The 21,796-nt window shown below is 51.6% G+C and overlaps 8 protein-coding genes across 8 annotated transcripts; 2 read left to right on the top strand and 6 right to left on the bottom strand.

Annotated features, from left to right (window-relative positions):
* Window positions 1–194: 194 nt before the first annotated feature.
* Window positions 195–1,584, bottom strand: SCP_0107930 (UPF0160 protein; the record flags this gene model as incomplete). The annotated part of the gene is made up of 7 exons (XM_027753023.1): window positions 195–250; window positions 306–546; window positions 607–780; window positions 847–1,087; window positions 1,153–1,324; window positions 1,378–1,465; window positions 1,525–1,584. 7 exons carry the CDS (start codon window positions 1,582–1,584, stop codon window positions 195–197), a joined length of 1,032 nt encoding a protein of 343 aa, XP_027608824.1.
* A 333-nt stretch (window positions 1,585–1,917) lies between these two features.
* On the bottom strand, window positions 1,918–2,603 carry SCP_0107940 (hypothetical protein; the record flags this gene model as incomplete). The annotated part of the gene is made up of 3 exons (XM_027753024.1): window positions 1,918–1,933; window positions 1,998–2,497; window positions 2,547–2,603. The coding sequence occupies 3 exons, from the start codon at window positions 2,601–2,603 to the stop codon at window positions 1,918–1,920; spliced, it is 573 nt and encodes a 190-aa protein (XP_027608825.1).
* A 230-nt stretch (window positions 2,604–2,833) lies between these two features.
* Window positions 2,834–4,281, top strand: SCP_0107950 (hypothetical protein; the record flags this gene model as incomplete). Its single annotated transcript, XM_027753025.1, has 2 exons — window positions 2,834–3,509; window positions 3,635–4,281. The coding sequence occupies 2 exons, from the start codon at window positions 2,834–2,836 to the stop codon at window positions 4,279–4,281; spliced, it is 1,323 nt and encodes a 440-aa protein (XP_027608826.1).
* A 260-nt stretch (window positions 4,282–4,541) lies between these two features.
* On the top strand, window positions 4,542–8,297 carry SCP_0107960 (hypothetical protein; the record flags this gene model as incomplete). The annotated part of the gene is made up of 21 exons (XM_027753026.1): window positions 4,542–4,579; window positions 4,636–4,661; window positions 4,721–4,887; window positions 4,945–5,293; window positions 5,349–5,402; window positions 5,454–5,776; window positions 5,830–5,842; window positions 5,892–6,041; window positions 6,094–6,195; window positions 6,259–6,528; window positions 6,702–6,727; window positions 6,863–7,221; window positions 7,270–7,323; window positions 7,375–7,404; window positions 7,470–7,565; window positions 7,621–7,637; window positions 7,690–7,730; window positions 7,785–7,847; window positions 7,903–8,013; window positions 8,068–8,127; window positions 8,184–8,297. The coding sequence occupies 21 exons, from the start codon at window positions 4,542–4,544 to the stop codon at window positions 8,295–8,297; spliced, it is 2,463 nt and encodes an 820-aa protein (XP_027608827.1).
* Window positions 8,298–8,643: 346 nt separating this feature from the next.
* Window positions 8,644–9,819, bottom strand: SCP_0107970 (Protein transport protein; the record flags this gene model as incomplete). The annotated part of the gene is made up of 3 exons (XM_027753027.1): window positions 8,644–8,661; window positions 8,712–9,247; window positions 9,303–9,819. 3 exons carry the CDS (start codon window positions 9,817–9,819, stop codon window positions 8,644–8,646), a joined length of 1,071 nt encoding a protein of 356 aa, XP_027608828.1.
* A 276-nt stretch (window positions 9,820–10,095) lies between these two features.
* On the bottom strand, window positions 10,096–12,568 carry SCP_0107980 (hypothetical protein; the record flags this gene model as incomplete). Its single annotated transcript, XM_027753028.1, has 5 exons — window positions 10,096–10,470; window positions 10,524–11,029; window positions 11,076–11,513; window positions 11,566–12,363; window positions 12,424–12,568. 5 exons carry the CDS (start codon window positions 12,566–12,568, stop codon window positions 10,096–10,098), a joined length of 2,262 nt encoding a protein of 753 aa, XP_027608829.1.
* A 260-nt stretch (window positions 12,569–12,828) lies between these two features.
* Window positions 12,829–14,952, bottom strand: SCP_0107990 (Acetamidase; the record flags this gene model as incomplete). The annotated part of the gene is made up of 9 exons (XM_027753029.1): window positions 12,829–12,956; window positions 13,011–13,153; window positions 13,209–13,507; window positions 13,564–13,610; window positions 13,666–14,039; window positions 14,091–14,233; window positions 14,292–14,404; window positions 14,463–14,622; window positions 14,677–14,952. The coding sequence occupies 9 exons, from the start codon at window positions 14,950–14,952 to the stop codon at window positions 12,829–12,831; spliced, it is 1,683 nt and encodes a 560-aa protein (XP_027608830.1).
* A 733-nt stretch (window positions 14,953–15,685) lies between these two features.
* Window positions 15,686–21,392, bottom strand: SCP_0108000 (Putative DNA helicase; the record flags this gene model as incomplete). The annotated part of the gene is made up of 17 exons (XM_027753030.1): window positions 15,686–16,060; window positions 16,116–16,347; window positions 16,403–17,032; window positions 17,086–17,227; window positions 17,277–17,556; window positions 17,610–17,774; window positions 17,827–18,035; window positions 18,086–18,254; window positions 18,307–18,561; window positions 18,614–18,795; window positions 18,856–19,080; window positions 19,132–19,242; window positions 19,291–19,630; window positions 19,688–20,557; window positions 20,610–20,855; window positions 20,907–21,082; window positions 21,140–21,392. 17 exons carry the CDS (start codon window positions 21,390–21,392, stop codon window positions 15,686–15,688), a joined length of 4,860 nt encoding a protein of 1,619 aa, XP_027608831.1.
* Window positions 21,393–21,796: the final 404 nt, after the last annotated feature.

Consider the following 21,796-nt stretch of genomic DNA (forward strand, 5'->3'; position numbering starts at 1 on the left):
GACATCACGCTGTACAGGGCCGGGACATCATCCACATCATGCAACAACAAGCCACCGAGATGGCACTCAGATGCACAGTATGTACGTAGTGATACAAAAGATACTTCGATGATACCAATTGCAACAAATGGCCCGTGAGTCATGAAGTGATAGTGTACGGGGAGGCTGTGTCTCGCCATGCCCTCCATTGCCTCTCACAACGTGAGTGCAAGCTTCGCTAGCTGCAGTACACCCTCCTTCGTTCTGTTACCTGGAGATTTATCTCATGAGCGACGTAGAAATTCCCAGATGCACGACGTGCTTACCGCCGATGAAGCCACTGGCATGGACGAAAATCCCGCCCTCCACCCCAGATATTTTCGAGAGATCGTCGTCCCTAAATCCTCTCCACGCCTCTGGCAGCGCCTTGCGGCTCTCGAAGCTCTCTGGACGGACTGGGACGGCCTGGATGCGCCAATTCCCAGAGGTTTCGTCGGGATAGAGGACGTAAATGGGTTGAGCAGAATCCGATATTGATTGTTCGGCTTCAAGTTCAAAGAGGTGCTCCTGTGAACCCGGCATTAGTGTTCTGAATTATGGACGTTAGATGGGCGAGGCTAGTATTACCTTCCACGGTAGGAACAGCTCAAAAAGCACAATTTTCCCACTCGGGTCCACCTCTGTTCTCCTTGCAAGAGCGGCTGCGACTAGATCCCTCGCGGGTAGCCATGAATTGGCGTAGTAGTCCAGCCTTCCAAGGAATTCCTCGCCGACGAGGGATGACGCCTGGAGGAATTTCCCCTGTTGCGACCGACTTTAGCTCTCTCTTCTAAAGCAAGATGAGATGTGGTGTAAGATAGGACCCACGTCAACAATCTGTGAGTCAGTGGACTCGTTCCACGCGGGGTTCAGGTGCCCAACACGGCTTGAGACATCTGTCCTACTGCGATACTTCGGCAGTAGCTCGACAGGATACTGCGATACACCATTGTCTATGCCGTCGATCGCCTCAATGAAGTCTTTGTAGAGCTTCAGCCAAAGCGTCTCGACTTTTGGGTCGTCAACCTCCGCGAGCAGCCTGCTTGCGATGATTTCCTGGCCAAAATGTCTGACACCGGACAAAGGGCAACTGGTAAAATGTCAACGGAAATTGGAGGAGGCGCGGCGGCTCACTTGTATACTAGCCCAGCGGAAGACAACTTCGTGGTGAAGCCATGTCCGAACACCTCGGTGAACCCGCGCTGATGGTGATCGAAACGCTGCCTCGCCTCATCGTAGACACCCCCTACGTCGACCACGATGGAGCAAGTGTCCAGGATGGCAGGATCCCTGCTGCGCTTGAGATCTGCTCAAGGTGGTTAACGTGTCCATGCTGTAGAAATATGAAACCGGGCTCACCCGCGTTTCCGTATGTTTTTGTCCTCTTCAGGAGGAAGACGGCAAGCGCTTCGTCGCAGTGGAACGCACCGTTGTGCGTACCAATGACCTGAGTAGTCGGTCCTGTTTTCAACTAGAGTAAGACCTCCCGATAGAAGTGGCACAAACCTTGCGATCTTTGTCCGACATCTTCAGTTTCTTGGCCGGGTGATCGAGGTCTGAAGACATGTAACGGACCGTACAATGGTAATTGTTCCGTAGCCTTGCTGAACTTGCACCTGCAGAAAGAAGTCTAATGAAGGATGCGTGATGGCCTGAGTTGAGAAACTTCAATACGCCCTGCTGCATGGGAATTCACTGCGAGAAGCCCTGACGATACGCGTCGCAATATGTGCTGTCAAGAATCCTAAAGGCCGTGAATAACATTACGTCGTAAACTTTGTGGTGCAGGTAATGTGGAGTGATGATGCAGATAAGAGTGAACATATGCGGTATGGGAATGGGTACCACGAGCACTCCCCTACTGTACTATGAAAATGTATGTAATAGTGTCCGTCACTGTCATGCAAAGAGTGTCCTATAAACAGGCCAAACGTCCTGAGTTCATCCAAACGTAATCAGGTCCCATAACATTCCCTCACTCTAGCAGAACCAGGCTACCACCCATCGCAACCCCCACCAATATTGTAAGCACCACGTTTATATGCAATGCAAGAGCCGCTGAGACGTATCCGTCGTTCGGCCCATATATTCCGCTGGGTCCCGTTTCACCTGGGCTTGGGGCGCCGTTGGGGGCTCCACTGCCACCTCCATTGATGCTCGTCGGCGCAGTCGACATCGGAGCTGTCGAGGATGCACTGCCTGTAGAGTTCCCTGCTCCCGTTGTCTGCGAAGAACTATTGCCAGACGGAGTCAGGGTGACAACCTGGGTTTGGGTGAATGAGTGGGTGACGCCGCTGGTGACCAAATAGCCGGTGGAAATGGATGTAGAGACGACGAGGGATTGGGAGGATTGTGAGGATTGTGAGGACTGTCCGGATTGGGAGCCTCCGGATTGAGATGCAGACTGCGATGAGGACTGCGATGAGGACTGCGATACTTGGGAGGATTGCTGTGTCTGTGAGGACTGCTGCGAGGAAGACTTGAGGGAGAAATTAGGAATGAGTAAACGACGGGTAAAGGACACATGCCTGAGCAGCGGCCAAGAGCGGGAGGACGAGACACGCAAAGAGATACGCAACTCGCATGGTGGAAGCGACAGAGAGATGAAAAGAGAGCGAACTTTTGTGAGCAGAGCCTTGCGGTGGTGGGAGCTCGTTGTGATGAGAAGGATGTCGGCGGGCGGCGGCTCGAAGACACGTGCACGTGGCCGCTGCAGACCGCGACCTCGCTAATTTCCTTTCCGTTCCGGAGCCCAGCGGCGGGCCAGCGTATTTATTTCTCCCCGAGCCTGCGAATACCCCGCTTCTTCTTCCCCATGTCTCCCACCCCGCTTTCTCCCAACGTCGTGCACATCCTTCTCCAGTACATCGCTCCGCCCTCGGGCCTATCTCATCCCTTGCCACCGTATCTCGTCTCCAGAGCTCTCCTCCAGAGACACAACTTTCTCCATCTTACCCCAGATTGCCCCCAGGAGTATCTATGTTGGCCTTCTTCCCCGGAGAACCAGGCCCTGGCCGTAGATCACCTCGAGTCTCTTCCCCACCCCGTGCATGATGATGAGTCTGTCACATATCCTGTCCAATACACCTCCGACGGAGAAAGTACCTATGCTCACGTCGACCTCACGTCGCCCAGCGATGCTGTCGGCGCCAGGCTAGTCTTCCAGTGGGATGATACCGACGGTTGGAAATATCATAACACACATTTGATGCCCTTCCCGCCCGGCAGTCGCCCAGCTCTGCACGACGTTTTGGTCCCCACGCCCCCGACCCAAGACGCGCTGCCTGCCTTGACACACCAAGTCACCAACCACCTCGATCACAGCGTCGGCGCTCAAGGCCACGACGATGACAGTGGAGATGACGATTATTGGAACACGTACGGGTCACACGACCGTGATAGTCCGTCGTCTCGATTTGCCTCTTCTTCATCAGACAAGGATCATGGGGGTTCTGAGGACGCATATTGGGCCCAATATGCCAACGTGCACGGTGAGTGTTAGTTTGATCGTCGCGCGATACTCTCTGTCGTCTCTTCGGGAGATTAGGATTGGAATGCATCCGGCTTCATATTCGTTCCTGTCATGATCAGGGTTGTTGAAAGAACTCTGTCACAGGGACTGCCGACTCTACTGAGCCTTCCCCTCTTCCTCAACCGCACCGTAAGCCGCACCTGGAACATAACAGGCCGGACCTCGATACCCACTCTCCGCATCCTCTGCCTGTACCTGTCCGTTCGCATGATTCGCATGAAGATGCCCTTCCGATACCTCCTCTCATGTTTCCGCGACCAAGACACCACTCAAAATATGAGCCTGCATCTCCCCACGCACTCGCTCACCTCCTCGAGTCCATTCCGCCTCGCGAGAGCCCTTCACTAGGTTCTGGTGCAGCAGCCACGATAGAAACCGAATCAGCCATTCTGTTCGGATCCGACGTGCCCTCGCCGACCCTTGGAGGCAGCACCGGCAGCGACGAGTCGAACACACCGTCTTTGCCCGCTCTTCCGTCGGCGTTGAAACTGAATGGTGTGTTCCACCGGCTGTCTTTCCTTTCTGAACAAGTGGACGCGAGCAGTAACGGGGATGCCGCCCTGGATGAAGAACAAGCGGATCCGGAGGACGCACTGAGGGATAGCGTTCAGGGTATTTGGAAGCTCTGGAAAGCGGGACGGCAGGGACGGCTTGCTTCCACGTCTCCTGGGCCTGAAGGCGATCGGGAGATGTTTCTCAGAATTGTTCGGGGTGTCGTTGAGAATACTTAGGGTATCGAGATGTAGCCATAGTTTCTGGCGTTCGTGTACCGCTATACTTGTATGATAGGAAAGGCAAATCTATGATAAACACATGTACGTACACGGCGCGACACACACGGCGAGCGTGACATCTCTTTTCACCATCTGCATGTCCTAATATCTTCCTCTATGCGAACACTCCTTTGATTCAACACGAAACAGCGCTTCCTTTACATATCTGGCAGGACACGCAGCCGTAAGTAGATCGGCTCACGGCCCAGAGAAAGGCGATGGACGAGGAGAATGGGGAGTCTGACCTGACGACATGGTGAGCTTCCTTTCCTGGTACCTCTGTTTGACGTTTCTCAAATCTGGCGATCACAGGGATCGTCTTCTCAACGAGCAGACAGGTGTGTCGATGATCTGCGCTACCGTGACGATCGCTGTAGCTCAGAATTACTCTTCGCAGTACTCTTCCGGAAGACGGCCGCGAGGAATGCGGAGCTCGAAGCGCAAGTAGAAGAACTTGAGCGGGAGCTCTCCGTATGGAAGGCTGCACTCAAGACTGCGGACGAGGAGAAGAAGACTCTGAATAAAACCATCCTCCGGCTCGAGCGCAATATTGGCTCTTTGAGAGTACGCTATGTCTCCTATTCAGAGTAGCATCCTTCTGAGGGTGTCCTGACTAACCAGGAAGACAACCCTCTCGTCCTGTGTCTCATTGACGGCGATGGAAATATCTTCTCCCCCGAGCTTATTACTTTGGGCCAGGCAGGAGGGCGCCAGGCTGCCATGCTCCTTACCAAAGGCCTCACAGATTATCTATCGAACACAGAGTCTGCGGAGGCAGCTTCTGGACGCGGTCAAATCTGGCTGACAATCTATTGCAACAAGAGCGGGTTGGTGGAGACATTGACGAACCACAGTCTGTGCTCCGCCGAGCAATTCGAGGCGTTCGTAGCTGGATTCAACCAAGCGTCACCGTTGTTTTCAATTGTAGACGTTGGAAATGGTAAAGAGGCGGCGGATGCCAAAATTAAAGGTGATTATGCTTTAGGGTTGCTGAAGCTATCAATGTGATTGAACCAGTATGCCAGAATGCCTCAGAGTTTTCACGCGCTTCCCCCAAACAGTACGAGTATTCTTCGGAGGCATGTACGCTGTCCATCCTTATTGTTACTCTCAGCGAATATTTTGTACAGGCGCACATGACAATGGATATACATCTACCCTCAACTACCTCCAGAATGAAGGTCTCTTAGACAAGATCGTCCTCCTTCGCGGCTACAAAGACCTTGCACACGAACTAAAAAGTCTAGGGCTTCCCCATCTCGAGATTGAAGGCGTCTTCATGACGAAAAAGCTGCCCAATAACTCATTCAAGAAGATCACCGGATTCAGCCAGCTGCAGATGCTGCCGTCAGTGCAGCTGCAGGACTTCGAGAAATTCCGCAGCAAAGCCATCATTCCTACCACAACCCACCGGAGCCCGACCAAGCGGCCAAGGCGTCTTGATCCCGAACAGGTTATGTTTCAAACTCTGTATATCGCGCGTGCACTGACCCAATTTCTCTATAGCCCCTCCATAAACGTCGGTTTTCTTCTCCTGTCCCTTCTGCATAGCTCATACTGTGGAGCAGAAAAACCCCCACCGTGCAATTTTTATTACCTCGCTGAATGTAAACAGGGACAAAATTGCCGCTTCGGACACGATTATGTCTTGCTTCCTGAGCAAGTTGTCGAACTTCGTGAGGCCTCTAAGAAATGGCCTTGTCCTTCGGTCAATAGAGGTGAGGACTGCTATCTTGTAGCACCCGGCAGGTAAACTGAACCAATTGACAGGTCAACCGTGTCATCTTGGTGATGCTTGCTGCATGAGTCACGTTTGCCCTAAAGGCCCTCGTTGCTCATTTGCCAAGGCTGGAAAGTGCAAGTTCATTGGTGGTAGGTGGTATACGTGACGCCAGCGTATGCAATATCCTCACTATTACTATTGTTTGATAACAGAGGGCATGCATCGGGACACGTCGTCATATCGCGACAACCGCAGCGAACGCTCCAACCAGAGCTCCAGGACAACGAATTCATCATCTCACGAATCAGCAGCACCGCCGCCCGCGAGTTTGACGAACAGCGAGATGTACTTGCCCAGTGGACACGAAATAGGAATGATGCTTACATCCGGACCATCAAATAACAACGACGCCGAACATAACAACAACTCCTTGCTATCCAGGATCGAATTGGACCCTGGTCCTTACGGATTTCGAGTCCCCGGTTATTGATTTAGGCAGACAGTGGGTCGAGGAGGTCGGCGCGTAGAATGCCCTACGTCTTTCATATGCATCGTAATCTGTACCTCACCTCTGTTGAAGTGAATTTACCGTGCACCCATCTGTAAAGCACGATGTCACTACTGGTTGCGATCGGTTTGCGGTACCCGTTCTTAGAAAGGAAAAGAACTACGCGAGCACGTGTACGCGTGAGTCGTGGAAACGCGACGCGTCGTTCTCGCTTTCCGCGGCCACACTACCCTTGAACTAATTCTGTTTTTTCTTCTTGGTTCTCCTAACCTATTATGAATTTTGACGAACAATGCCGCATTAACAAGGCGCAAAACAGAGCACTCCTAGAGAGCCTCGGTCTTGGTGGTGCCCTCATTCCGCCAGGTCCCAAGGCGGCAAAACGCAGAGCACCACGGAAACGCAAAGCCTCAGTCATCAAGGACGGTAGCGATGAGAATGAAGAACAGCCGAAGAAAAGCGCTCGAATTGAAGAGACTGCAAACAGCCAAGACGGGGCGGAAGGAGGTCCGCGCAGGAGTGGAAGGAACCGGGGCAAGGTCGTCGACTACAAAGACGATGGTGCCAGTCCCAACGCGCGTTTCGTCCCACAAATTATTAGCGCAAAGGCTGCTGCGAAAGAGATGGGTAAGGAACCTAGGAACGTGAGCATGCGGATCCATGACCCGTGAGTTCCTGCTTAGCTGTCACTCTTCATTCCTTTGACGTGCAGCAGGAAAGTTTTCGGCCCCATACCCGGAATTTCTGTCGGTACATGGTGGGAGAGACGGTGCGAGTCATTCTTTTCATTCTTTTTTGCTGCGACTGAAGTCAAACTTAGGGACGAATGCAGCATTGATGCTGTTCACGCGTTTGTTTCTTCGTGCTTGACATAGTGCAGCAAAAGTTCTTACATTGACGGCGTATTTCCGCTAGACCCGTCGTCGCTGGAATTGCGTTCGGTCCTGAAGGCGCGTATTCGGTGGCCCTGTCAGGCGGTTATGAAGATGACGTGGATCTGGGCGACGCGTTGTAAGTGGTTCTACTTTTTCTCAGGTTTGAGATAGCACTGAGGGTCATCGTTCAGCACCTATACAGGTTCAGGTTGGTAATCGTTCGTTCATCTAGCACCTGATGAACTCTGATCACATCGCAGGTGGACGTGATCTGAAGGGGACGAAGACTCAGCCTAAGAATGTTGGTTGCACCCTTCTCCTTGTTTGCGTACTATTTCCTAATGCCTCTCTATAGTTGCGTACCGCCCCGCAGAGCAGTGATCAGTCCTTTGATCATCGGCCGAACATGGCTTTGATGGTGCGCTATTCACGATGACGTGCATAATCACACGTACCCATGATTTTTCCGCCAGAAATCTTGCGAGACAAAGAAGCCTGTCCGTGTGATTCGGGGATTCAAGTTGCGGTCTCCTTACGCTCCCAGCCGAGGGTACCGCTACGATGGGCTGTACACGGTCGAAAAGGTACAGACACGAACGAAATATGGGCGTATGGGTACTGATCACACAATGCAATAGGGTTGGATGGAAAAAGGTTTGAATCCGAAGGGTTACAAGGTTTGCAAATTCGCTTTAAAGGTCAGTATGTCCTTGGCATTTTCCGTTCACGATCGCTTTCTGACGGGTTGAGGTAGCGAATGGCGGGACAGGTACCTATTCAATTCAACACCGAAGGTGGTGACTCCGGTTCTGAATCCGATGGTGAACTTGAAGAGGTGGTGGGAGTAAAAGACCAGGCTTCGCCCTGAGTGGATTAGATCCTCAAGACATATCCGGTTTGGGCCCAAGGTCCACGCTGATGAAGGTGATGCATATACCAGGACGCGATTTCTTTAAATGTATATGCTAAATTTCGATGTCCTTTCATCTCGTCGATATACCTTGTTTCATACGAATTTGCTATTTACCCGTCTTCTGTATCTACTTTGCATCCGTTTTCTAAACATTATCGTGGACAAGACTTGCACGTAGCACCGCTCCAAGAACAGTCTGAAAATCAAGAGCGTGGTCTGTATTATAATTGACTGTCCTGTCTAATAAATACCGAGGGATATCGAAGGTTGATCACACGCGCAGAGGCAAATCCCACAAGGACTACTTGATCCTGTTGAGCTGAAATACCAGTCGGTCAAAGGAATGAGATAAATTAAAATATGACGAACTCGTTCGGTATTCCTGAAGAGCCTGTTGTCCAGATTCTCCGTCTTGCCCGTGATTCTAGTAATCCTTTCATTCTGGCTGTCGAGCTCCTGTCCCATGGCAGTTCCAAGAGCTTTCAGCTTCTTCGTAACATCTGAGATCTCCCCCAAATTGTCATCTAGCTCGTCCTCGAGCTCGTCGTCAGACGCATTAGCCTCGAACTGATAACGCTTCCTCTGTTCCTTCCTCACATTCTGCTCAGAAGCAGTCCTGACCCGACCGTTCCCCTCCTCGTTTGGACGACCGTAGGTAGCTGCCCGGCCCAGCCGGTCCTGCGTCTGTCGGATATCCATCATACCCTTCTCTCGCTCTTCGCGTTCTTCGTCATAACGTTGCTGAATTCTAGCCCCTTCCGCAGCACGTTTGGCGTCTTTGTTCCATGTGATGACGGGACGGAAGATGGACCGGTTGAGCTGCTTCAGCTCATCGGTCTTGTCCTCTGCGCGCTGAGAGTACCCCTTTGAGACATCTAAGTGGCGCTCGGTATCGGCGAGTTTCTCTGTGGAAGCATTTGTTGGATGTATGGTTACAGGCAGAATGACAGGAACTCATACCTGACTGGGTGCCCATCTTAGACACTGTGCCGCGCGCTGTCTCCTCAGCTTCTCGAGCAAGGCGGAGAGCATTGCGAGTAGATGCCAAACTCTCCTGTTTAGTGAAGCGCAGCTGTTGCTTGATTCCCTCGACGTCCTCCTCGTTCTCCTCACCCGTAGCAGGATCGCTACCCATCCCATTCTCATTCGCGGAAGTGGGGCCATCATTGAAGAACCTGCCTGAACCTGCCTTCTCCCGGTTCAGTCCAGCGAAGAGCTCGCTCCGATCTTTATCGACATTGCCCTGGCCGCGACTGTAAACATCGCCGACAGCGTTCTGTCGTGCGTACCTGTCACTGGAGCCAGGCGATGGGGTCGGTGGAACATATGGCTTGCTGTAAGGGTCTCCATCGCGACTGGCAACGTATGTGCTGGCACTCGAGCGATAGGATGGGGGAGTGGAGGAAGAACCACGGGTATCTTGCTCAGACGGAACTGGAGGGATCGCAGGCTTCTCTCTGCGCTTGAAGAAAGACATGATATGACCTGCGTATCAAGTGTAGAAGGAGGATGTGGATGTGATGGTTGAGGGAAGCAGGTTATATATCTCGTCGGTCATGGACGCGGCGATGCCAACACCGCCCACTATTCACTGCACCATCACGTGTGTCATACCATTTATGGCAAGCGTTTAGGTTGGTGGTTGCTCTGAAACTGTAGGAGGCAGTTCTCCGTCTGGCTCGTCAAAAGCCTTCGCAACGTGCTGATCGCTCACAGACGAAAAATCATGATGGTGTCAGTGAACGTAGCGACACTATTTCGTCCGTTTCCGTTTCCCAACCACATCCTCATTCTTCTTGCCGACCACAGTGACGCCCTTCCCGCCTTTCACCACGCTCTTCAGCGCTGCATCTTTCTGCCTCTTGATTCCGCCCAACCTGTTTGTCCTGGCGAATTTGTCTACCGTCTTCTCGAGCGCGTCGCGCGTTCTCTTCTTTGCCTTCTTCTGCTTGTTCCATAGCGCTCGCTTTTCTACAGGGGCGAGTTCACTGCGTGCACGCAGGTCACGGGCAGAAGGTGCAAATACTTCTTCAGGAGCAAGCATAGTGGAAGTAGAAATTGTGGTGGGCAGAGCAGATTCGAGAGTGGCAGCTGCAACATTTGCAACTGTAGAAATTGATGCTTTAGGCTGCCGCAAACACTGTCAGATATAATTATCATGCAATTGACGAGACAACTGACTGCTTTGGGGGTGAAGTGTGCATTGCACAGAGCATCCAGCTTGCCGGAGATAGTCTCCCACAACTTCTCAATCTCGTCATGTTCCTTCTTCAGCTTGCCATCCCTGTCCTCGCCTGCGACTCCCCCTGACACAGTAGCAGTATACTCGTCCTCGTAGATCTCAGCCAAGGACTGCTTCGATTTGGTGTCTTGCAACTCGAAGAATCGAGATGGCAGGAAAGGCTTGTCCTCGACAGGACGTCTCTGTACAACGTCGTCAAACTGGCTCTCCAATATACGTGCCTTGATACGCTCTTCCAGACTTTGAACAACTTCTTCAGTGATGACAGGAACGGACTTCATAAGTCGTTCGAACTCCAAGTCCTCTTCGAGGAGGGAATTTTGCGGCCGTGACTTTGAAGTCGCTTCACCCATCAGCATCCAGTCTTTCTTTGAGACGTTCTCTGACTCTAGGGTGGCGATCTCCTCCCGGAGAGCCGCCATTTGCTTTTCGTGCCTTGAAAGACCTGGGGAGCAATTAATGAGAGTAGGTGAAGACTGTTCTATGCAAACCTGTTTGAACCTGTTCCTCATCGGCGAAGAGATCGTCCTTGAGACGTTCAATAGTCTCGCGGCCATATTCTTCCGCTTCTCCCATGTCCTCATCTTCATTGAGACCGTTCTCATCCCATTCGCTGTCAACTTCTCCATCCTCGTCTTCTGCACCGTCCTCATCCTCGTCCTCTGCACCGTCCTCATCCTCTTCACTGCTCTCATCCGACATCGTCTCACCGTACTCGTTCTCGGCATTTTTATTTAGGATCATGGAGAGTGGGAGATTCATCGTGGAGACCGGAAGGCCCTTTCCTTTAGCCTTGATGCTCTTCACTCGAACTTGCTCATGGAACCGAACCTTTCCGCTGGGCGTTGGAATAGCTTCAGCCGTCGCATGGGGCTTTTTGGCTTTGGGTGCGCGAGGCGGAGGATCGAAGAAGTCTTTGTAAAACGATTCTAGAGCAGGAATGAGAGAATGACATAACAGGTTTAATCATAGTGAGCGTACCACTTGGTCCACCTTCAAGATCTTCCTCGTCGAATGCCGCGGCATTGTCATCAATGGGAGCAAACAGATCAACAGCTTCCGCGTCTTCGTCTTCGTTATCTTCGTCGCTGTCCTCCTTTCCTAGCTTACCTCTTGAGACGCTCCTTGCTTCAGCCTCCTCCGTCTCCGCATTGAACGTCGCAAGGTCAAAGAATCCATCATCCAATTCTGGATGACTACCGAAGTTGTGCCTTCGCCGCAATGTTCGTTTTCCTCCGCTCAGGAATGACGGATTTTCGAGATCAGCATCGTTATCTGATGGATCTCTCAGCTCCGCAATATCCTCCTGGCCTTGATGCTCCTCCTCGCCAGACTCTTCCTCGTCTCCAGACTCCGATTCGTCGTCTTCGTCGTCGTCGGCCTTGTCACCATCCACTTCCATGCCTTCCATGCCTTCCAGATCTTCCATGTCGATATCCTCATCCATCATGACTCTTCGCAACTTCGTTCCTTCCAGCTCTCCACCTTCAACATCGTCCCCACTCTCCACATCACCATCCAGAGTATATTCGAGCATGTCGCAAACATTTTTTGACCTCAGCTCTAACTGCGCCCACAGCTGGTCCTCGTTCATGCCGTCGACATAGAGCTCCGTGAGGGGAGTATCCTGCCATGCCGGTGGTTTGGAAACGGGCTGGGGGGGATTTTGGTTTCCCTTCTGTTTGCCGGTCTGCGAACGAGTACGGGGAGCTTGACTATGCACAAGGGAAGAGAGCAATTCGACGATATGCGCTCGAGACTTGCGCTCGGACTTCAGAGCTGCATATCGCGTAGTTTGCATGAGCCACGTGTAGAAGTAGCAGGTTCTGATAAACGTACCTAAGTCGTAAATGTATTTTGTAGCAGACAAGGCAGTGAGACAGAGTTCATCGTTGCCAGTCGCGAAATATTCGGGTTTGGCGTCCACTTCTTCCGAGAGCTTGGCTAACTCTACCAGAACGCCTGCACCTTCAATAGTAGGCATAGCAGCGAGTTAAACGAAGTAGGGCGAAGTCGGTCCAGCTGAGAACCTTTCGCAAGCCCACTGGCAGGTCCTTGAGCAGATCCGACTCGTAAGTTACCAAAAATGGGAGCCTGTTTGGCGGTATTTACCAAAGGCTTCGTGATACTACGCCAGATCCGATCTCAATATGATCATCTCCAGATTGATCTTCATGCAGTTACATAGAATCACATCGGCACGTACAACTACAGTGGCGGAGAGCTTACAGGAACCGCAGGGGACTACTGCTTCCCAATGTCATGAAGTGACTTGTCCACGATTTTTCCGATGGCTAATAGCATTTCCTCGTGTTGCGTTGGGCACATTACTTGGATCCCTACAGGCAACCCGTCAAATAACACCGGGTCGTCTATCAAGAATATAAGACACATTCCGAAGACATAATGGAAAAAGAACAACTGACACAGCTGATATACTCCTTCGTCATCGGCAGAGAGGAACTTGTGAGGCGGCGGCTTGACATCCTGCGATGCATCCACTTTCGTGACGGGGATTGCGAGAACTGGGTAGTCCAAGGAGTTCCACATCCATGTATAGAAAGATGGACTGAGATCAATATATTGATTAGTATAGTCCCATATCCCCTTGATCGGTGACGAACCGTGCATGGCCATGGGGGACCGCTGGGTATGGACCTCCTGGGCAAATAAGTGCATCAACCGGTCTTCCAGTCCCGGTTCTAGTTATGCTTGACTCCCAATAATCAAGATGGGCCTTCCGTAACTCGCGCCTTTCCTTGTTCAACTGCCATACGTCGAATGAACTGAGAGGTTCGCGTGGACGGCGATGTGGGGGGACATCCGATGGATCGGCGTCAGGTTTCATTGAGTGAAGAAGCGGTTCACCGGTATTTACAGATGCTCGGTAATCTGCATAACCGTCGGATGTCCAAATAGCACGCTGATGTAAACACAAACATTAGCGGAAGAGGATGCAAAGCCATATTCTGGGCCAACCGCGTTGACATAAAATTCTTTGTGCTTGAAAGGCTCCCAGTTAATTACTACGAAATAACGTCAGTGAGGTCGACTATATATTGTAGCTCTGAGAATGCAGACCTATGTGACCAGCCTTCTCTAGTGCCGCCTTCGTTTGTTCGAGCGCCCTGTTGACTGGAGGTGTGGGCGTGATGGTTCCTTCATTCCACAACAGGCCAAAACATAATTGCTCTCCCTCATTTTGTCCCTTGAGCATGTACGCATCTTGATCCCAAGGTTTGTTTAATGTCCTGGGATCTCGGCGCCAAGGCTGCTTGGAGAGCACAGCCTGGAAAAATACCATCAATCCTGATAGCGAGCTTGAGAGCGGACCTATGCAAGTCGGGATGGAGTCCTGCCCGTCAAGGGCATCGGAAATACCGTAGGAGGGAATGCGGTGTGCTGAAGGCTTGAAACCGTAAATACCACAAAAGTGCGCTGGGATACGGATGGACCTGTAATAGCTTACTATAAACTTGAACCAATCTCGATGGCGTAAGACTTACCCGGCAACGTCAGTTGCGGCACCTAATATACTTCCATGCATGGCGATTAGGGAGCCTTCGCCCCCAGATGAACCTCCCGCAGCAAAGTTCCGATTATATGGATTTACCGTTCTTCCAAACACGTTGTTGTTCGTCTCAGCCCACTTCAACGGTGTCGATTCAGAGAGAGCTTTGTATATAGAGATAAGAAATAAGACATACCATCAACGTTTGCGGTAGGTTTGTCCTTACGTATAGTACCGCACCGCAATCGAGAAGTAGATCTACTAGAACGGCATTTTCTGCGGCCACCTTCCCAATCCAAGCAGCATATCCTGGATTTGCAATGTCCAAAAATGCACATGATTTTGATGGCACCACTTGAAAACGTACCCATGACAGTTTCTAGTCCCTTAACACAGAACTGATCCTTGAGAGAAATGGGTAGACCATGCAGCGGCCCCATCACAGTTCCATGTTGCTTGAGGTATTCGTCCAATTCTGCTGCACGGTCGAGCGCTCTCGCAAGAAATATCTCGGTCAAGCAATTGGTCTTCCTCACATATCAATTGGCCCAACCTGAACGAGAACACAGGCTCTCACTCACCAACTGGTGCGCGATCACAGCCCGTTTACAGAATGCAGTTGTGACTTGAACTGACGACCACTGAGCGCTGGCAAGTTGCTTCAGCAGCACAGACACATCAGACACATTCGTTATCTCGAGCTCTAGCGGTGTTAGAAGACCGCAAGTCGCAGGCACATCCAGGACATTGAGTTGATCATTTGAGGGCAAGTCAATGTACCGCCATTCTGGAGGTATGGCCTCTTGTTGGCGTTTGCGTTTATCCGCGACCTGCTCTTTCCAAACCCCTGCAGACATGGAGACTGAGATTTACAAAGACCTGTCGGACCCTGCCAGGCTACTCAGGCCGGCCGCCACTGAACTCAATAATCATGTGTTCATCGGTCTCGACATCCGAGATTCTCGCAAACTTGATAGGCGTGGACAAGGTGAACTTCAATGGCAAGACACCTGTTGCGTCAGGTATTGAAATGCTTCGGAATATAAGTTTGACGACATGCAATGGTGCCCGTGTGCGAAACCCGGCAGGACGTCGAACGTAATTCTGGGGTTGCCGAAGGTTCGAAAAATTCCACTTACACCCCGAAAATATAGCCGACCCACCGCCAGGTTGTGTGCAAACCCCCGGGTGTGGGTGGTACCCGAAAAATGTTGTCGCCAGGATCGGAGCTCTTCATTGATTCGCGAGGGTAGACTCATAGATACAGCCTCTAGTTAGCGGAAGACAATCGTTCCTTTCTAAGAGGCTGAGATTTGGGTGGATCACGCGCGACTGTCCTCTGACCGCACCGTGGGAAAATCATGCCGACGGCAACTCGACGCACGGGGTCCTTACGTGCCGCATGAAACAACGAGTAAAGCTACACTACATGTCATAACGTTATAGCATATAGTAGTGGTACAAACCAAATCATGGACATACAGGGCAGTACAGTGGGGTGCGATGCTAGTCATCAGCGCAAATAACATAGGCAAGATGGACAACAATATGCACGTCTAACAGCAATAAAAGCGCTCAACAAACCGACAACTATGACTGCGCATCCTCATCTGCAACCGGGGCCTTTTTCTTCGCTTTAGGACCTGGCTTCTTGCGCGGCGCATTTGGGTCTTTGCGCTTCCTGCCGCGCGTTGGGGCAGGAGCGGGCGCAGGTTCCTCTTCAAGCATCTCTGCATTCACACCGCCTTGCGATGGCCCAAAGAACTCATCCCCATCCTCGTCCCATAGGTCTTCAACGGCTCCCTCCGTGCCTGCAACTGCACCGGTCGGGATCCCTTCTGTACTCTTTGTGGCAACGTCCTTGTCCAAATTGACCAACTGGTCTTCGTTCAACAGCAGTTGCACGATTTCGCTGGGCTTGGTGACGTCCGTGAAGGTCTTGTTGCCAACGACGATATCTTGGACCTACACAAACGTATGGGCCCCACGACAATAAAATCCAGAATGAGTAATGGCTTACATCTTTCTTGACCCTGGCCAGTTGCACGATGCGTTCATCAATTGTGCCCTTCGTGATCAACCGATAGACAGTGACTTGTCGTGTTTGACCTAAACGATGTGCACGATCCATTGCCTGCGCGTCGTTGGACGGGTTCCAGTCATGGTCATAGAAGATGACAGTATCAGCTGCAGTGAGATTGATACCTAGCCCTCCTGCCCGAGTACTGAGGATGAATATGAAGATGTCGGGTCTGCAAGAGACGGCTCGTCAAATGTGTCGTCTGAGAGGAGTGTACAATGACGGACCTCGTCTGCCATTCCATGACCATGTCACGTCTGTCGTCCAGCTTCGAATGTCCATCCAAACGCAGGTACTTATACTGGCGATAGATGAGGTACTCCTCCATCAGGTCCATCATGCGGGTCATCTGGAAGTACATCAACGCCCGGTGGTCTCCTGCCTTGAGTTCCTGCAGTAAGGTGTCGAGATAGGCAAGTTTTCCGGAGTCGAAGATCAGCCGCTTCGCCTCTGGAATCTGCATCGACGATAAAGGAAGCTGATCGGGAGAGGATGCCCCAAAGAGTCCGGACACCGGCACGCCGAGCACTCGTCTTTGATACTCGGAGCACGCGTCCTGCGACTCCCACATATGTGGAGGTATGCCATAGAGGGCCAGCGACTCCAAAGGAGAGTCTAACAGGTTTGCCTGATGCTCTATGAATGCACGATTGGCGCAATAGACAGATATTGGGGGTGCAACGACAGGTGGTACGAACAACTTGAAGTCTCTTCGCGACAGACAAGATGACTGCCAGGCCGACGTAGAAATGTGACGAACATCCGGCAATTCACCGGTTAGTTCCAGCGCACCCAGAGGAATGCCAGTAGACATTTTGTAACGACCCGACGCCAGGCTCGCAACAAACACTGGATCCCTGGATGAGCATCAGATATACATCTAATGCAAAAGAAGAGAAACAAAACCTACAAGCTATAGGGCTCATCTTCAAGCCGGTGAGCTTCTGCGTACGACGCTGAGAGCTGTCTCTGAATCAGGCGTGCCATGTGTATCGCATGTGTTTCACTCGGAGACATATCCAGGAATCTCAGGAACGAAAAGCCGGAATGCTCTACGCAATATGTCAGATCAGCTGCAGGATGCACGGTTCTATTACTTACTTCCTTCATATAACGAGTGCTGTATTCTGTCCGTGGACCATATGTTCATAAGCGTGGCCAACCTTGCAGTGTCCTTCTCTGCATGTTCTCTGGGTACATCTACGATTCCACCATCATTGTAGAAGAGCGTCGGTATGATAAACTCGATCGGATTGCGGGTCGAGTAAGGTAATTGTACGGTATCTCCCTCGCGGATGAGAGGTCCCGATTGGCCAAACTTTGCAAAGGAGAATGGCGCAACCACATCCGCACGTCCAAGGAGCTCCGGGTGATTGCAAATCTATCGTGGAGTAAGGAAAAGCAATTGACAGACATTCCTTCAACATGACTGACCTTTCGGAACTGCATCACTAGGTTCATAAGTGACCGGGTTGATTCAGCATTTTTTCCGATGCTGGCCGCCTTCTGTAGCAGGTCAGCCACCGAAACCTTGGCAAGCACTCCCTTGTACAAAGCTCTTTGACGAGCACTCAGGTCCACGTAAACGTCAATCTCGATCTAAAATTGCCACCTATGAGCATATGAGTTGCTTCATCTGCCCCATGCATACCTTCTCTGGAAGCTCATTCTGCACATGGCGCTTCACACGACGTAGCATAAATGGTTTCAAGATCATGTGCAACCGCCGAAGCTGGTGCTCATTTAGTTTGCTACCCTTGTTCTCTGCGGCATTCTCGATGTCCTTGGAAAACCACTCGTTGAACTCGTCGTGCGAGTCGAACAAGCTTGGCATAATGAAGTGCAGCAACGCCCATAACTCTAAGGAAAAGGAGTCAGTAGGTGTTCCAAAGGCCAGACTAGTGATGGACCTTGCATCGAATTCTGAATGGGAGTTCCAGTGAGTAGGAGGCGATTCCGACATTGGAACCCAAGAAGTGTCTTCCAGCGATTACTTGACGAATTCTTGATATTCTGTGCTTCATCGAGAATCATGTACTGCCATTTGACACGCGAGAAGTATTGTTGATCTTGCAAAACCTAACATGCAAAGGTCAACAAAAGACTGACACAAGTCAACCCTCATCCATACCAGCTGATAACTCGTAATAAGGACATGAAACGGAGCATCCTGGTCGTAGCTTATCTCCTTTTTGTTCCAGCACTTCCGAAGAGTTGTCCTGTCTTTCACATTACCCCAATAGGGTAGTGCCTTCAAACCGGGAACAAAACGAGTGATCTCTTGTTGCCAATTGTGCAAGGTCGATGCCGGCGACACAACCAAGAAAGGACCCCAGATATCATGCGTCTCAGCAAGGTAAGCCAATAATGATATTGATTGGACGGTCTGAAGAAGATCTGAATGAGTCGCGTGAACAGGCGTACAGAACATCACCCACCTTGCCGAGACCCATCTCATCAGCAAGAATGCCGTTGATGCCTTGCTCGTACAAAGTAGCAAGCCAGTTCAGACCCTTCAGTTGGTATTCCTTGAGGGTAGCCATCAGCATCTTGGGCTGTTTGATCGTCAGCTCGTCACTCAGCGATGTTGGATTCTGGAAGTTGAGCTCGTCGGAATCAACTAACATGCAACTTGTTCAGCGACACTCGTCAGTCATGGAAAATCTGGGATACCACTCACGATCAACAAGGGGGGTGGCCGGCAAACCCGACCCTGAGGACGAATCTACAGTTTCTACAGATTCTTCACCGTGAATATGCGCCTGGCCTTTTGCCAGTTTCAGCGCCTCGTTAGTCTTGCGTTCCAACGCAGCCTGTGTATCAAAGGCTTCTGCGCGCTGCTTCGCGAGGGCAATAGCCGCCTGGGCATTGGCTCTGGCGTGTTGGTGGATGTTGGTCGGGTCCTCTGAACACAATGATTAAGTAGATATCTGAGTGCGCAATGGCAGATACAAACCTTCGTCGAAGTCAATTTCCTGAAGTACACCTGCCTCTACATCTTCGAGATGTGCACCAGCTGGGACGTGTGAGGCTTGAATATGAGCAGCACCACCCTCCAACTCGGCAGCTACACAAGTCAGGAATGTGGGAGGACGAAAATTACTGTCAGACTCACTCTTGAGCTTGTTACCAACGAAATGACTGTAGAGCTCAGTCTGGCTAATCAAGAACTCCAGCTTCCGAGCCTGCCGTGCAGCCTCGCGCTTCTCTTCCTCAATCTTTGCGCGGTCGCTCGCCTCCTTCTGCTCACGTTTCCGGACATCGCGCTCCTCTTTCTCGTTCTTCTTCCAGAATACGAGCATCTCTCGCATCAGGCGCTTACCCTTCACCTGGACATCCTTCCCGCTCTTGATTGTCCGGACAAGGGGTCGGCGAGCTTGCGAGGAGCATTGATCCGCGATGCGCTTGCACTGAAGCTGTCTCGCTAAGAAACCTTGCGAATGGTACTTGTACACCTATAAACGGTGCAGGGTTATAATTTTGCTCGAAAAAATCCCACTAAATGTAGCTACCTTCGCCACGTCCTTTCTCGCAATATTTGTCCACACTTTCCTCTGAGCTTCCTCCAGCATTTTGACACGTTTCAGCATAGCAGCTTCATCTACCCTTTTCGCGCGCTTCAGCGGAGGTATTGCCTCATCCAACTCGTACAGAGTAGCGGATGCCACCGTAAGGGCTGGTGACGCCGGTCTTGATCCAACGGGCGTCGTATCGCCAGCAACAGATACAGACGCAGACGCGATGCCTAAATATTCCTGCGTCTGAGGGGGCAATGTATCATACTTCTTCCTTGGACCAGGTTTCCTGCGCGGCTTGGGTGTAGTCGCCACGCTTTCCACGCTATGCTCGCGCTGCCTGCCTTTCCCCTTGCCTTTCGCCAAAGCTACTAACTTATGTGCAGGCGATGGTACCATCGAGTCACCAGGAATAATCGAACGTTGAAACTCGTCTGCGATGCTGGCGACGTCATTGCCAGTAGTGACCTTGTCGACTCTGCGTTTCTTGTGAGCAGGACCGATCTTGGCTGAGATCGGTATGTCTTCACTGCCAGAATCGCTATACGGTGGCGGGACACGCTTCTTCGATTCTTTGCCTTTGCCTTTGCCCCTGCGTTTAGCAGTGACTCCAAGAGCAGTGTCGTCCATTTCTCGAGCTACAGTTTCGGGCCCAGCGCCGTATGAGCCGTCAGCATGCACAAAGTCACCATGGACCGTATCGTAGCCGTCTAATGGAGGCGATACGTGGCGTAGTACTTCGTCAACTTCAAGCTGCACAGGCGGTGGTGGCGGCGGCGGCGGCGCCGGGGGTGGAGGAAGGGGTATACGAGCGATGCGGTTCCTGTAGGAATGAGACATCTGATACGCTGTAAGAGAATCTCGCTCCTGGAGGAAGTTCGCACTCAGTGCAACAATTCAAATGTACGGCGATACTTACAATGATCCAGCGAGAAAAGAATGCGTCGACCTGTTTCTGCCTTTTGTGCGTCTCTACAATATAGTTACCGAGTTCTCCTGTCCATAGTTCCTCGCAGTCTTCTAAGTCGGAAGAACTGAGCTTCATGTCTTCTTCTATGTGCTCAGAAAGTTCTTCAGCTACTGGAGCGTCTTCATGTGTATCTGAAGACGCGGGTGTCTGCGCACGATGTTGTTGACGCGTACGCGGAGGGTGGCGCCGTGAATGCTGCAACGAGGTTAGCAGAGACGCCTCCGTACTCGATAAATCTCAACATACGCGCTTCTGGCCGGGCGGGTGGTAATCCTCGTCATCATCCATATGCTTCCTCTTTCTCCTACCGTTGCTCTCGACGTAACCTTCTTTGAACCGAGTAGTCGGCATTTGTCCGCCATTCGAGAAGGGCGGAGGAGATACGGATGCTTGGTCATCATGTTCGGAGTAGTAATTGCCTCCTGGTCCCAAGGGAAAAATGTCACCCTGCACCCATTCACCAGTGTAAGGATCCCAACCTCCTGCACCTTGGTATGCCACAGGCTGATACGAATATCCACGTGGAGGAGGGGGCTGTTCAAGGTCAAGCGGCGTACGCGGCTGAACAAACGGCTGTGGCTGAAGACTGGGAGACATGGTGGTAGTAGAGGAAGGCGAGCGACTCATTAGCGCTGGATCAATCACCGACGTGGGCACAGGAGCCTGAGCTGCAGGTGCGGATATATGGAGTGGCGGTGTCGGATCGTCATTGAGGATATGTTTGAGTGACATGGCGAGGCGAAGTCAAGCACCAGCACGAAGGGGGAACAGGTGTTTCTGATCGCAGCGTTGTACGGATGCGCAGGAGGGGAAGACGCTCGTGGGACTTGGGATGTTACGCTGCGCGAATGTCTGTTCCGAGAAGGAAGTCGTCAAGTGGGGAAGAGTGAGCAAGGAGTGGTGCGAGTGGGACTAGACGGGCGGGGGAGTGTGTCGGTAGAAGATGGTGGTGCGAAGACAAGAAGACAGGACGCTGTGATGCAGGGCCGGGCCTGAAAGCGAACGGCTAAGCCGCAAATTGCCCAGCTTGCCTGTCTCATTGGATTTGGTGTTGCTACAAATATGTCAACTGCTTCTTTGGGATAGCACCATGCTCGTCCACGCTTCCATCTCCTCGTGTCACGCTTGTCACCGTG

The sequence above is a fragment of the Sparassis crispa genome, assembly GCF_003851025.1.
Source record: "Sparassis crispa DNA, contig_000000F, whole genome shotgun sequence".
NCBI lineage: Eukaryota > Fungi > Basidiomycota > Agaricomycetes > Polyporales > Sparassidaceae > Sparassis > Sparassis crispa.